The sequence below is a fragment of the Mycteria americana genome, chromosome 6 (assembly GCF_035582795.1).
Source record: "Mycteria americana isolate JAX WOST 10 ecotype Jacksonville Zoo and Gardens chromosome 6, USCA_MyAme_1.0, whole genome shotgun sequence".
Classification (NCBI taxonomy): Eukaryota; Metazoa; Chordata; class Aves; order Ciconiiformes; family Ciconiidae; genus Mycteria; species Mycteria americana.
The window spans coordinates 47,757,582-47,774,121 of record NC_134370.1 but is presented as its reverse complement, the minus strand read 5'-3'; the positions used below and the strand labels follow the sequence as shown (position 1 = coordinate 47,774,121).

General features: G+C 41.0%; 1 protein-coding gene across 2 annotated transcripts in view; it reads right to left on the bottom strand.

Annotated features, from left to right (window-relative positions):
• Positions 1–16,540, bottom strand: part of ARIH1 (ariadne RBR E3 ubiquitin protein ligase 1) — a 62,338-nt gene that overhangs the window by 25,366 nt on the left and 20,432 nt on the right. For both annotated transcript variants that reach the window (XM_075505587.1, XM_075505588.1), the window contains exons 2-3: positions 10,684–10,751; positions 1,869–2,013 (exon numbers count right to left, since the gene is read on the bottom strand). In XM_075505587.1, coding sequence (XP_075361702.1) covers positions 1,869–2,013; positions 10,684–10,751 — 213 coding nt within the window. The remainder of the gene's footprint in view (positions 1–1,868; positions 2,014–10,683; positions 10,752–16,540) is intronic.

Below are 16,540 nucleotides of genomic sequence, written 5' to 3'. Positions count from 1 at the left end.
AAGAAGAAATAATAAATATTAGTTTTCCTCTGTGCTCCAGCTTTGGGGTATGGCAAAGAAACAGAGGGTTTCCCCTCTGTTGTCTCTTGACATAATCAACACTAACAATTTAGAGATACCTCTGCTCACTTGCAACATAACTGGGCCACTACTATTTTTAATGTGCTATTTGAACTACAAAAATATGACATATTAGTGTGCTTTGTGTAGCTCTTTCCAGTAGTCAGAAAGCTGCTTCCCAGGCAGCATGTATATCCCCAGCCAGAGGAAAGGCCTGTCAGTTGTGAGCGCTGGGCATATTGTTCACACCCAGCACATCAACTACATTAAAAAGGAGAACAATATATTAAGAACATGAAGCCTAAATTTGAAGTTTCCAAGAGGAACTTTTCTGGAGATAAAAATTGAAATTATTTCCTTACTACCCGATGTGGAAAGTCTGCAGTGATTAAACAGCAGGAGTTTAGCATAAGGTAGACAGCTAGACAAATTTCTCAAGCTTGCCTTTCTTTTTCAAAGCACCTCTTTATACAAAGCAAGCAACGATTCTCCTTAGCAGCTATTCTATAAAAAGGAAGTCAGTGCACAAGGCTTAAAAGGAGAGGCACAAAGTCTTGTGGTTACTGCCTCAAGAGCAATAGTGATCTTAACACCAAGAATCTCAGCTGCCTGAAACCAGGCTTTGCTCTGCTCTGCCTGCTCCAGACCACAGGAAAGGCTTGCAGTCAGGCTACAGCAGCAAGGGTACTTTATCCAAGGCTATTCATAAACCCCAAAGCTCATAATGGTTTCCATTCTTGCTGAAAAGCAAGCTCATAAAACACATCCAGAGCAAGAGTAGAAGCCTTACGTAAAGGCTGCTCTGCTCTCTAAAAGGTCAGGCAGACGTTACAGTGTTCTGGAGCATCAGGACAGCTTCACCAGGAATGGAAAGTTCCAATAAAGGAAGAATTCCTCACATTTGTCAGCACCCTGCCTTTTGGCAAAGCCACAGATGGACTCTCAGAATTGAGCTTTTCCACTAATCTCATTTTCTTCCAGGATCTTCCATTATTATGTCCTGCCCCTGGAAAGTCACAGCAAGTTGCTTGCCTGTACAAAACACAGCAGAAGCCTTGACCTCTGATTAGTATATTGGAAAGTTTAGTATTTGTGAATACCTACAAAAAAAAAAAAGCACCACCACGAATCTTACCACAAACCAGAAGACTAATTTAGAGCCCCAGCAAGCACTTCTACCCTAATCTTCTCCGATTAAGAAGGTATTGCACAAACATGGTAAAGATCCAAAGATATCCACATAGGTTGTGTTCTCTGAACAGCACAACTTTGTTTTACTTCTACTCCTACTCAGTTTTATTCTAGGCTTTCTAGCTTGACTATTTTTCATCATTATTTACTACTTTTATAAGCTCTTTCCTGTCTTGTCATTCTATTTAAGTAAATCCCTTTGCCCATCGTGCTTTCCACATATTTTTTCTTTCATGTATCATTTATTTGCATGTCTCAACTGGTATCTGACCTTTGTAAAAATAACTTGATCTACTGCTTGCTTTTTTCTGAAGAACTTTACTGTGCTGCTCCCCAGACCCCAGCATCCTCAAAGGCTTTTGCAGAAGCAAAACCTTTGGATCAGCTGCAGCACACAAGTTTATTGCGTTAAGAAACAATCTTGAACACCATTTTTTAATGCATATGCTACAGATTAGAAGATTCAATGAAAAAAGTGACATCTCAGTTTAATTTCAAAGGCTTTTTTTAAAATACTGCTGGAGAAGTCCTTAGACTTCTGCTCAAAATGTTAAGTTTCAGATAGCAAAGTTGGGGGAGTTACTGGTCAGATACCACCTTGGCTGCCAGGTACTCACCGAGTTTGGGTAGTTCAGATAGCAGATCTGACAAGGCATGTCCTGGGCTGATGACCTTGTGTTCATCTGGCGCGTTCGAGACTTTTTACTTGGATTAATTACATGACACTCTGCAAAGAGCTTCTCCAAGTTGCCGTCAAAGTACCTGCATAACACACACAAGAAAATTAAAATTTAACTACTTTCCCTGTAAGTCATTTTTCAAATTCTATTTAGGAGTTAAATGGACAAAGTTGGTTTTAATACTTCAAAAAAACCACACACCCACTACTTTTAACAAACTCTTCACTAATGTAACACAACATGGCCATGACCACAAAGGTCGATATTACACAACTACACCATTTCAGAGATTAGGGCTTGAATTGAAAATTCAAGTACCTTCAATTCTTCAGCTACATTTCAATAATTCATGATTCTCCACAGTGATTTCTTTGCATTAAAGCTCCAGGACAGGAAATTGAAGCAAGAATGTCTTACTTTGCAGTCCAGGCACCAGGACGCTTTCCTAAAGCACAGGTTTGATGCCCCCAGGTTCAATTCTCTTTTCAGCTTAAGCCTTCCATTTTTCCCTAATATTCTAATCACTAAAACATTAAAGAGTAGGCAGGAAGCAGCAATCAGTCATGGTTCGTGATTCAGCAGTTCCTTAGTTCCTGTACTTCACGTTTTCCTCTGTGTACTCAGTCTACATTAAGTGTGCCCCAAAGAGGTCCTGACTTGAATTTTGGCACTTCCTTCTCTGATCTAAGGAGAAATGCGTCAGCAGGGTCAGACACTTGGTTAAGCTGATGGAGCACTTACGCATAATCACCGATCTCCAATTAAGACAACTACAGGACTGCGTTTCACACACTTCAGGCGTCTCCAGAGTTTGGAAGCAACTGTTGCTGGATCAGGACTCTGATCTCCAGTTAGGCCAGTCTTCACTTTTACACTAAACATCTTGCCCATGTCCGAAGCCTGCACAGTCCATCTCTTGGGCCAAAATCCTAGCCATTTGAGTATCTTTTGCCTCCAGTCGACCCAAGATATTTTAACAACCTCCTAAGAAAATACAATTCCAGGTTTACAATTATTATAGATATCTAGATTATAGATATCTCATGGAAAGGAGGACACAAAACTGGTTAGGGAGAGATGAAAGACCACTTTCTATTTCCTATTCCCTTAAGGGGAAAAAAAAAAATACTGCTTTGGTTTACAGTCTTACAGAAAGCTCTTCAACTTCATGAGGACCATCAGTTTTGAAAGAACCATGAGTAGGCAGGTCAGCCTCTTCCCAATATCAAGACACCAGCTATCTTTCTCCAGCCTGCAGCAACTGCAAAGAACTAATCAAATCTGACAATTAACCAGCTAACCTTGCCTGCATGTACATCCCCCACTCAATGCCAGTAAACAAGCATTTTCCCCCTACCCCATTATCATCAGCAAGTTAAATCCAAATAAAGTGGCACCTACATTTGACCATAGTGCAGTCATTTACACTTAAGAGCAGCAAATTTATTCCCAGCAGACAACTGTCCCTGTAACTAAGCACGCAGGCAAGGCTGAAGTTGGAGTCTTTACAAGCCCATCACAAAACAGACAAAAAAAAAATCTGCTGTCCACCAACAGATAGAAGAGAACCAAGACTTTCTGCTAGGGAAAGAAGTTACTAGGTGTGTCTCAAAAATGTGGGACTACACCTGTTACACAACATCTAATCAAAATGCCTCTGGCTAAGTGGTCTTATCCCACAGTATTCCCAAAAAGTCCCAAATCCATAGCAGCTCTCTTACAGCACTACCTACCAACAAGACTTGACTTATAGTTAAAAAGGGTTAATTTCACTGCTGGTTCATATGTTTCTTGATGCAGTTCACACACTTCAGATCTTAATTTTCAAGACACTGAATTCTGAAGGTAGTGGTGAATTCTGGCATTGCAGCATACACAAGGCTTTGCCACTGTTCTTCAATGTTAGCTCAGGGATTTAACTCAACCAATTTATTTTGTTTGCCTTCAGGATTACTTATACCTAGAAAATTTTGGCAAGTGAATTCAGTGCAGTCCCATTATAGTTACTATTTGTTTATTAACGAGTCATGGATAAATATTAACTCCACAAAAGGTTTCCAGCCTTCAAATTGTTCTTACATGCAGCACGATCAGTGTAGGACATCCTCCGTTTGAAGAGAGCAAACAGTTGGGTGTGATGTTTGCAGAGAAAATAGTTTTGAAGACAAATGCTATGATGCAACTTTAATACTGCCATTCACGGTCAGCTAAATGCTTATGGAAATACCAGAGAGTGTTGTAATGGTGGGCTGTTTTTAAAAGTGCACATCCACGTCAGGAACTTGACTTTACCACTTCCACCAGGCAGTTCTATTTTTACAAAATCTCTGCAAAAGCTACTCTGAGCCATGATACCTATGGCCCAACACCAAGAAATATGGACAGAAAGTCACCAACAACCGCTTTTCAGCTGGAATTACCTATCCCCTCTAAATACCAACAGGTAACTAACTCAGAACAACCATTTCCTTCCCAGGCTTTCAGTAGTTTCACAATAACAGATAGAAAATAAGTGATTTGCCATCATGTGGTTTTTGGGGCTAAAAGCTAGTGATAAACATAACTCAAATAAGATGCATAGATTGGAGTCCTTAACCAATTTAAACACTTCCAAAGTACCAATATACTGCAAAGCATGGAGATGCTTACATTTTGGTGCAAGAGCCACAGCTCATATTCAGTGGTTTCCATCTCAGAAGTGCCTGGTCTCTCCTACACTTACATAAGAGAAGCAAACAAGGCAGCTGAGACACTCAGCCAGGGCCATGCAGAAGAGGGAGAAAACAAATCTAAGAAGAAAGGCTACGTTTTGCCTTTTTAACCTGCTGCACTCTTAATCCTTACAGTATTCACTCTGCTCTTTGGGATGCCACTTGTAAACCTGACCAGCGTTGAAGAGAAACAGGGTATTGGTTATTCCTCCTTCTCCGTGCTGGGCCCACAAGCTGTTTTCTTTTAATGCATTTGCTTTCTTTGCTGTGCCAGGATGCACTTAACCAAGTCATTTCCACAGTGATTTGCATGTATGTGTCTCAGACCTAAAAATTACACTGTCACTGGGCAGTAAGGAAACTGGCATTTTCTAGAGTTCCTAAGAAAACCTGGATCTCTCTGACAATACACAGTTGCAACGGGTACTCCAGAGTAAAGTCCAACACCTCTCTAACTGCTCCACCACTCCTTATGCAAACACACTGAGGGCCCAGTCAAAAGACTGTTCCAGTTCCTTCAATGGTTAAGAACAACTCTTAATTCCTATTATCACACCTTCTTCCCCACTTGTTCAAGCATTGACAGACCATCCGTTTAAGCAGATCTCCCTTTGCCCTTCCCATGTTCTTCCACTGAAGGATTCACAAGCAGCAGCTCTAACACCCTTTCCCAACACAGCTGATAAGCTTCTCGCATGACATTTCTCCACTCCTCTGTCCCAGCAAACCTTAACCACCAGTTTCCATTTCCATTCATCCTCCTTGAACCCAAGGAGGTCAAAACAAATGCAATCCCAGTTAAGATTTCACCACGATCTCATACAATTTCACCTACATTTCTCCTGCAGATCTCACCTAATGCATCCTAAGTGATATCTACCTTTCTCCAGAGCTCCTTCATGTTAGCAGCTCCATTTTAATCTCTACTAGAAACCCCACATTCTTTTCCACCTCTCTGTTGATGAGACCTATTGTGACACTTTGTACCACTTTCATTGCTAGGGTCCTCCCAGCTGTCTGGTTTTTTTTTCTCCATATGACATCTGGATACTCCTCTGAACCAAATGCCTCCAAACAGATTCGTGCCAAGTCATTCATTATCACTCACATTCATCCCAAAATTAACCGATAAGGGACTTATTAATAGGTTCCATCTAGTCTGCTACTTCGCTTTTGATCAAAGTAACTCCATACACACCACACTAATAGCTGAACCCAATGATTCCCCCATATTTTATATCATATAGCTGCATGCCATCATCTCTGGTGTGAAATGTGGGAAAAATCCTTTAATTCCCTCCTCACTTCCTTCACAACTCAGGGTTTTTTTATTTTTCCTCAAGCCATCCTTCAAGTTACTATTAAAGCGTTGCTTCTTGGTAGCTTGGTCCTTATTTTCACCTTAGGGAGCAGCACAGCACCTGTAACAGGCTTAAATCCTTTATCTTCTTCTCCTGTTGCAATGCAGATATTCAACAATTCTAGCACTTCTGATACTCAAGAAATGTTACGGTCTATTCGACATTCAACTCATTGCTCAATATAGCTGACTTCAACAACTGGTTTATTAGTTTTTCAAAATTCATTCTCTTCATCACAAACCAAGTTGTTTTCTCTGCTACTTTAAAATAAATAGACACACCAGTGAATTATTTTTGAGTTCTTCTATAATTCCTTCACTGCTTACCAACACCATAAGTCCATAATAGTATCAAGTCTTTTTGGCAGAGGGATCAAGCTGTCAGTTTCTTTATTTCCTCAAAATTTCCTCCTGCTGTTGATAACTGCCTAATCAGAGTTTTCTAGACATAATCAAATAGTATCCAAGGGAGTATCAAAGATAAAAAGCCTTTTCACTGGAAAAAAAATTGCTTCTAGTACACACTTTGGGATATTTACTTTAGTGAAATAGCATTTGTGAATGTCAGAGAATCAGTATACTTGCAGTAAAAGATATCTTCATACCAAAACATCTGCCATACACAATTTTTCACCTGTTCAGCCTCCACTGAATAGTGTTAAGTACTTATTTGCCCAAAGGAAAGCAGATGGCCAGGTACCTACAGAGAGGAGTCAGACCTTGAATGCAAGAGGAAGAGGCGATCTGGGCCAGCAGCCAAGCCACAGGGTCGTCCTGGCATCTGTCCTGGGCTCAGAGGACAGACATGTGGCCACCAAGATAACCACCTATGAGGGACTGCAATACCTCTGCCTGTACCTCCAGGGATTAAATTGGGCCTTTGGTTACACACTGAATTACTTTTCTTTAATAAAAAAAAAAAGACCAGGGGAAGGTACATAAAGCAGGAGAGCTGTGTTTTAGTCTTTTCATCATGAGGAGGTTCCTCCCCAAAAATTCCCCTCAGGAGGGACAGATGCTATCAGCGATGGTAAAACTGGAAGGTAATCAACATAAAGTTATAACCCAAAGCAATTCCTTCACTTATTTCTGAGGTTACCTGCTCAATCTGCACCTGCTAGTCTTCTACCTCTATTAACCAAGCCTGTGAGACAGAGGAAAATGTAATATTTAACATCTTTATTCTCCAAAACACATGCAGCACATCAGAAGCTGAACTCGAGTACTTCCTCCAGTACCCACTTCCATTCGTCAAACAAATCCACCCCAAAACACCAATTTTGCTTTTGGACACAGTCAAATAATTAGTGCTTCACCAGTGGATAGGGCAGTTTTTCAATTGTGGCTATTACTTCATTATAAGTAGAATAAATACCTGTAACATCTACCCTCTTAATAACGCCATGCAATTACTCTATGACAAACCTGGCACAGACAACAATAACCTGCTTATTATAACAATACCAAAAAAGCAATGCAAAGGTTTTCATGTTTTAAAACATGGACATTTCCATCCCACAAGCTCAGACCTCATTACACTCAACACTTATCAAAAAAATAAGCCACTTCATTCATCTGCTTTACTACAGGCAAAGTTTGATAAGGCTGCCTGTTAGGTCATGCTGACTCACAATGAGCTAAGGTAAAACAGACACTGGCTAGGTACTGTAAATATACACCATTAAGCAACTGAGTTCAAGCTCTGACTTGGTGTGCTATCAATTACCAAAAATTGCACCCAAATACTACATCTTAGCAAGCATTAAACCCACCCAGACTGCAGGCAACAACAGGAATTTCCTGGGAAGTCTTTCTAATGGTTATTAGGAGTAAAAGAGGCCAAATTTATACAAGTTCAACTGTTTAAACTAAGAGTCTCCTAGGAAAAAAAAAAAGCCTCCAACACTGTTGCAGAACACGGATTCCCTTTGTGTGGAAGAACACTGTGCGTGAGTGCTTTTACTTGGTACCCTTGAGAAAGCAATAGCAGCAGTTACCTGCTGGCTCCCCAGCATGAGCAGACGCTCCAGCCTCAGGGTCAGGCTCTGCCTGGGTTTAGCCCGTACAGGCTAAACACAACACCAACAACCTGTTGCACACCAACAGGCAAGCCAGTGCACAAGTTCAGCTATTAGCGAGCTGGAGATTTCAGACACAAGACTTTTTTTGGGTCAAATGCTGAAGACACAGTAAATGGACAGTGTTACTTTCAAGTTTTGGGTTTTTTCCCCTTAAAAAAAAAAGTAGTGTTTAAATTTGGTTTTTTTGCCTGATTAGAGCATGCCTCTCCACCTCCCCATGAATGCCCAGTGTTTTTCAGCTCATTTACACTAGCACAATGCTGCAATAAGATTTGCTGGACACACACAAAGCCAAACAAGTCTGAAAAGTGATCTCTGTTTTGGAAGACTAACCAAGCCTAAATTTGGGCTTTATCAGCTTGTCACATTCCTCTGAACAAGAACAACCTCTATTTTAGCAAAAAGATGAGATCTGTTGCTAGCTCATAGCATCACTTCCAGCTCCATCGCCATTTCAAACTGATTGTTTTGCATCCTGGCTACTGAAGTGAACACCTGCCTCCCAACCTTGCCTTCACCTATTACCACAGCAATCACAAAATCTTCTTGAACACTAAGAGCCAGCCTCTTCCCCACACTCCTGCTTCTGCTTTAACACAGCTGAGCATCAGCAAAGCACTACAAAGGGCTTTGTGGAAGCTATTTGGTGAAGAAGTGACAGAAAGCAGCACCAGCTACTTGAGAGAAAAACATTTTAATGTTTTTCTAATACAACAGGACATCAGCACCAAAACTGTGACTAGTGTGCAATAGATCTGCATAAGCAAGGGTCATGTATTACATTACTCACAGGGGTAATCCTATAGAATTAAGGTAAGTATTTTAATGAATATATACCAAGAGTAAATGTTTACCTGTGGACTTTGTAAGTATTTATGTGTACTTAAAGTGTTTTGGCTGGAAACTGTAAAAGCCTTAACAGTAATACCTCACACAGAAGTGACTGACACCCCTCTTTGAAAAAACCCACAGCCCAATTTTTTTTTTTAATTGATGGCAGCCTTAAACAAGCTTTCAGTGAGAAGGGAAAAACCCTATTGCATAACAGATGACATTTCAGTACACTTATGTAGAGGTATCTCAAAGTGAGATGGAGATAGCCAAGAAGAGTGAACTTTAGCCTGACCAAAAGAACCAGCACAAGAAAAATCAAATACAAAGAAGTGAACAGACACACATTATAGAGAAGGAACTAAATCAGAATGCTTAACAGTTGTAGTCAGCATTAAATAGCCTCAATGTGACTATATTTGGAACACAAGCTTTCATACTTCCAAAATTAACTAAAAGAGGTCAATCTCAGGAAAGAAAGCAAAGACTAGAAAGCTTAAAAAAAAAAATCACTTCAGAAAAAAAAATCTAGGGCAAGTAAGAGATACCTGAGCACCATCACTAACTGAAAACGTTACACAAAGGGGGCTAAAGGTGTCCTAAATCAATTATCCCAGGAGAGTGGAAATATTTGAACTCCAAAACTATCTACTAGAAGACAGAAAATCTGTTGCTCTTCCACACTTGCACCCTGCGTGAAAGAGCACCAAACTACATGGGCTCAGCCCACAGACCAGAGCACCTACAGGCTGTTAACTGGTATTTATCAATTCAACAGTACTACCAACAATTGCTTCTGCACATGGTTTTACAGACTACAAAGCATCCTATCTCCTCATACCCCAATCATCAGGCAAAGGAAATGGTAACCTAGAGAAGGCCAAACAATCCCACCAGGCACAGAGTCCTTCTGCCCTCACCCCCAACCCACCCACATGTGTCTCTTAATAGTTGTTAAGACCAGCAAAGACCATAATAACCAGTAAGTCCCTGTACTGCCTTTATGCTGCACCTGGTTCAGACTGATTCTCCCCCTCAGCTTCTAGAAGTAAACTGAATTCTCCAGCTCCCTCACACACTATTCAACAGCAACAATGGCATTGAAAAAAGTGCATTACCACTGTAGCTGGATTTGACCTCCACTGTAGAACAACAAACTATAAAAAGCACCTTTACCAGCATCTTTCCCCAAGAGCTGGGAATCAAAGATGAGAAGTAACCATAAAATGCTCTGCTCTGAAGGGGAGGGAGAGGCAAAACTCAAGCCATTATTTACACACACACACTCTAAAGAAAGCCTAGAGCTGCAAAGATGAAGACAGATGCACTTTACCAGAACCTTTATCAAGGACAATTTAGTCTCAGCAAGACTAACAAATAAACATGTCAGGAATATGCATGCTAGAATGACATGCAAGAGCAACTAAATCCAAATCTGAAACAGTTGCAAGATAATAGGAACCCTTCCTGCTTGCTTTCTTCCAGAGCCTGTGAAAATCCTCTGCCTGTATGTGTTCAAACCAAAAGGCACCCCTTCCTCCAAGGGGCAACCAGCTTCCAAAACTTCTGAGGTCTAACAGATATTAATAACACTAAAACAAGGAGTCACTCTTAGCTGGTAAAGGCTGCTAAAGGGGAACATTTAGAGTTTACACAAGAGATCCTCCTGCCATATACTGTGCATTCATCCATTCTCACATTAATCTGGTAATAAACATTTCTTGCAGGTCTGAAGCGAAATATGGCTGCATGCTAAGATGGCTGCTTACCTCTCCATCAGCTTCTCTTTATCCCAGTTGAAATGGCTAAGCAGTATTCGAGTAATAGTCGCTGGATTCTAGAGAAAAGAAAAGAAAGATAATAAATAATTAACTGCTTGACCAAGTTGGTATACTGTTATGAGAACACCAAGCAGGGTTTTAAATAAGCAAATGGGGAAATCAGTGTATCTCATATAATCTGTGCAGACAGTACATGTTACTAACTAATATACACTGGAAAATAGTTTGACTTGACAGATTAAAAAATTTTTTAAAAACTCTACAAAGCAAAACATCTACATAAAATGAGAATACAGTTGAAGACTTAAGGAACAAGTTAGTTACTGCTGCCACAACAGATGCCCAAGTGCCACCATCTCCACGTCCAGTGGGCTTACACAATGTAAACCCAGGATGTTCGTAAAATGCAGGAAGGGCTAATTGCCATCCATCCCACCCATTTTTTGCCACAAGCTCCGCACTAGTTGTAGAACAAGAATATTCCTTGTTTGTCCCAGCCCCGACCACCAAAACACTTGGTCTGAAAACTCTCCCAGAAAGTAACTGGCTGCCAGTGTAAGATGACAATGTCCTTTGAAATCTCCAGGTGTTCCCAAAGCACCCCAAGATTCAGAAAATACTATACAATTATACAACTAAGGAAAGAAATGCAGCCTAGGAAGGTCAGAAACAGGACCAGAAATAAAAGCTGGTTTTCACTTGTACACAAGTTTTTCTTCCAACTAAATCTGTATCATCAGCCAAGGGTTTGGTTAGATGAGCCGAGAAACATAGGAAACCATATGGCTTCTTATGTTCAGAACCATGTTTTAGCTCCCTAAATCCAAACTCTCTGGGCTCAGTTTTAGGACCATTTACATTCAAGACAGGCAACAGCAAGGGCCCCGAGAGTGGCTATGTGTACTTTGCCATTTGACACCAAAATGGAAGTCTGCCTTAGGGCAAATTTTCAATGGACACTCTGAAGCTGTTGAAAAGTAGGACAAACTAGCAATGTGATTTTCTGAGCCTGTAGGCTATAGATACAACTTGAAGCTGCCAAAAGCCAGTGCTGCCACCCAAAGCAGTGGTTGCACCCCATTCTTACCCTCAGCCGCATGCTCGCATGTCCTGTGCTCACCAATCCATACTAGTACAGCCATCTTATGCTGCAACACTGCAAATTACTGGCTTGGAAATGCATCTATTTTTTCTCTTTTCCTTTAAGTTGTTTTTTCATTGAACCAGTTCCCCAATGTGTTTGATTGCCTGACCACACAAACAGCTGCATTAGCACAAGGGAGAGGGCAGGAAGGGACAAGCAGGACAGACTCTTTCAGCAGGGACACCAACAAAACATTCACTGAAATAAAGCCCTAGGGTCAAAATGTAAGCACAAAGTCTTGTGGTTTATACTATAAAAAGTGACACTCCTCTCCCTCTGCAGTGTGTTCTTACTGTTCTTATTAATGCCAGCACAGCTTGTTTAAGGCCAAATTAAGACATTTTTCCAGCTTAAAAAGCCCATGTGAACAAAAGCAGCTTTAGAAAGGTTAGACCAGATCCCTGATCCAGTCTATGTGGAGCCCCATAAACAGCTGGGACAGCAAATCTGCTACACAGTATGGGGCACAAAAACCAGAAAATGGTATTGCCAAACACACTGTATTGTGAAAGCGTGGCCACAGCCCACCTTTGAACAAGTCTCCCAGGAGATACAGATTCAAGCTCCTAACTGTAATAACACAAGATGCTTGGCTGACAACCACATGCAACTGGCCATTACGAAACAGCAAGGGAGCACCCCGACCTCCATCATGCTAGCAGGAGTCAGGATAACAGCATTGCTGCCAATCCCACTTATGGGCAGATTTACCTATTTCTTTGAATCGAAAGCAGTGATGGTGCAGCTCTGGGACAAGCTGGACTACCTCGCTGCTCTGATGGGGTTATTTTCCCTTCTCTTTGTAGCTCTCAGCCAAAGCAGCAAGCCGATACACCTCGCTGTGCAAACACAATGTGGATACACCAAGTATCCTGAGGGAAGGGTGAGAGGCTCTTCAGGCAACAGGATGGTCTTCGCACGGTTTGTATCTCCTAGAGAGCTGCATCCTCACCTTTTGCTCTGGCACTGGAGCAAACAAGTGCTCTGCCCAGCCAACACTGCTCAAGCTGCTGCAGCCATGCAGGAATCATGCTAAACCAGTATGGAACCCCATTAAAAGAGAGAAAAAAAAGCTTTCCGATAGCACTGATCCCTGATCCAGCCCAGTGCACAGCAGCACAGAGCCTGTGCCAGCACTGCAGACAGAGGGGAGCAAAGCAGTTAAACTGTTTCAAGTCAGTCCTGACACCAAGAAGCTGTATGGGAATTTAAGGGTCTCCTTCACCAAAAGGCTACTCCAGCTTCAGGGAGGAAGACTGCAGCCTCTTTCAGGGCTTTAGTTTATGATCTTTCTAGGTTACTTTGTATTTGGGTCTCCACAACACCTTTTCCTGTAATACTGTATATATTATGTAGCAGTACATAAGGAGCTCTTAATAGCTCACTTAAAACACACACACTTCCTAGAGCAAATTAATCAAAGATGAAAATGTGCTTTAGTAAACAAACTGATCTTATCTCTAGATTACCTTGGTTATGATACCAGCTTCTATAGTCAGTACAACTTTTATTTTTAAAAAAATTTTCCATGGTCTAGGACACATCTTGCCTCAAACCAGGAATCTCCTGCTAAACATACCAGGCAGATAGTGCATATAGGTTTCTCCATGTAATCTTTCCAGCACACTGACATCTATAAAGCACATTACCTGAGCCCCTCACTCCTGCCATGCTCTAGAGTTACAAATTAGTTTCAGACAGTAAAACATGCAGCTCTTCTCAAACACAAGGATGCTTCACTTGGCCCAGAGATCTGCCAGATGTACAAAGAACCAGTATTTCTTAATACTATTGCTTGACAAATTAAGAAGAATTTTATATTAGCCTGAAGTCTTGTCCTACCTTCTGCTACAGCAGCCCACTTGGCCACTGTATTAAGGCTTCTGGGAATACCTATTAATCACTTAATAGGCTAAGAGGCAACTGAGGTAGTGGTCTCTGGCTGACTTTTTTTAAAGACAACAGACAGGTTCCCCCTGCACTGAAGGATAAGTTATGCCATATTAATAAGGAACTAAAGTGGTCTGCAGTGATTATCAAGTGCAACAAGGCAAATCCAGCAAATAACATTCACCAAAGGACACATGGTCACGAAGAACAAGAGGGTCTCGTTTCATTTGCAGCTTCTCCATTTTCCCAACACAGTGCCACTGCAGCTTTCCAAAACAAGTTTCCCTAGATCAGACCCCCCAGGTATCCCAGCACCACAAAAAGAAAGCTGTTTTCCCACTGCAACAGCAGTGTACAAAACAGCACATTATTTAGGATAATACTCCAGAGACTAGCACTGTTGGCTTGTTCTATGTGTAACACAAATATGGTGTGAGGGGTAGCTTTTATTGGCTCGTTGGGCTTTAGCTTCCTCTAGCTACAGCACTTATTTGTTCAACATGTTAATTAAAAAAAAAAACACCCAAACCCCCCCCCCCCCAAAAAAAAACAAAACACACCAACACAACAAGCTCCTACCAGAAACAGCTGGGCTGCCTGCTTTCTCTGCTTGCCACAGCCAAGTTCTAGTATTTAAAACTTAATCAGTTGTTTCACTGATACAGAAGGCAAGGATTAATACAACTGTACCTTTCCTCATACACAGTGCGGACAGCAATACAACCTGAGCCTGCATTACACAGGGAGGACTGACGACAGGGAGGGAGGCAGCGCTAAGAGGCTTGGTTTGCATAATGTAAACCACGGTTAAATACAAATGCAAAAACCTCTGGCATTAAGGATTGTTCTAATTTAAGGCAAGGCACACCACCAAGGTACAGGGTAACAGCTGCTCTGCATTAATTGCTTGCATGCATTAATTGCTTGCATGCACACACTTATCTCACAATTATTTGGAAGCAGCTTTGGAGGAGTAAATCACAGCATCTATCACAATGAGAGGTTAACTGCTGCAGAGCAGCTATGTCCTGTAACTCGGTCATATGGGGTTAAAACACCACCAAAATAATTTGATGTTTCAACCCATTTTGACACTAGTTCTGCTACAGCACCATATCAGCCTTGTTGCTGCTGTACAAGCCCTCAGCAATCACTTTGGACACTCACTCTGCCCTGCACTGCAAAAATTAACAGAACATTTAAACACCACCAGACTAAGCAGCACTGGTATATTATAGTTTATGTTCTGAAACTGGATGGGCTTCTCATTTGGCACACAGGATTATTGTCTACGACTCTTACACCACAAAGATTAGTTATGAACAGGCTACAATGCTGCTCAGATGGGATTACTACTTAGGCTTGAAGCTGCAGCAGGGAGAAGTGTGCTTTTACAAAGGATATTTTCTGTTTACAATGAAAAATTTTAATGAGCAAAGCAGCCAGAAACAGACAGTGAGCAAGGGAAAAGCGAACATGTTCAAATGCTCCAATTTTCCTTCAAATGTGGTTTGATGAAAACTGAAACAGTAGATCTAATTTACAACAGCCACCTATTAAATTTTAGATGTTGAAGCCGAGGAAGATTGCCTAGAGCTCAGGGCAGCAAGCCTGTTTATATCCAGATAGGAATGAAACCTGAGGAAAGCAGCCATTTTGTTGAAATTCTCCAGCCACTTTTAAAGACTCACTGTCACAACTATCTCACTAACAAAACATTCATAATAAAGCTCTGCCTGGAGAAAAACACAGTCAGTCCTTCAGCAGTGATTTATTTTTTTTTAGGTTAACAAAGCAGCCAAGTCCCAAATGTGCTTCAGACAGATCCCACTTCACCACTGCTTTTCACTAGAGGTATTTACATTTACTATCGTTATCAACGTTGACATGCTCAGGCACACCAAAGCAAGCTGGAGATACAGGGATGGGAAACCCTGCAAAGGTCTGGACTTCTCCAAAAAGGCATTTTAATTGAAATAAATCCCCTTAATTTAATGGAATTTAATTGAACTGGAAGCCTGGTCACCAATATCCGAGTTAAATTCTTTCTGCTGTCAAAATAAGAAAGTATGAATTGGAAGGAGGAACCTGGATGCACTTAAATGCATAAATGAATTATAAATAAAAGATTATTAGGACATTAGCTTAAATCAGAATTTCCAAGCTGCATAATTTGCTGAATGACAGTTTGCAGTACTTGATCCATTCATGTTTTCATCCATCAAGATGAGCTGCATGGTTAATTCTTGCGGTTATTACGAGAAAAGCATATTTTAGAGTTCAGCTTCTCATCACATGCTGGTAGTAAGCTCCTGTTTCAATTTCAGCATTCACTGCAGATAAAAACCATTGAAGAACAACTTAAGCTCAGTTCTCTAGCAAAATCCTTTCCCATCTCCTTGAAACATGGTATTGATCAATTCTTCATTTTGTTTCTTTCCATTTCATGGCTGGTTTTCTTTTCTAAACATAGCAGCTTTTGCATTTAAACAGTTTTCATGCCAACTGCAGCATCTATATCCCAATAGCAGAGGCTTTTTCAGAATTGGTACAGTAATACGAGTTTGATACTGCTTCCAGTTTAGTTTTCTACACAACTGTGCTTCTGCACTCCTGAATCAAAGTAGACACTCCAGAAACATTGGCTTTGCCCATGCCTCAGACATCTCTAAATGGTTCAAACCTCACCAACATCCACAGCTATATTCCATGGGTGCATAAGTAACACAAAACCACATTTAAATTCTCCAACATAAGGAAACCAACTGGTTTCACATCAGTTCACAGCAAAGAATAAGAATTTTGCTTGGT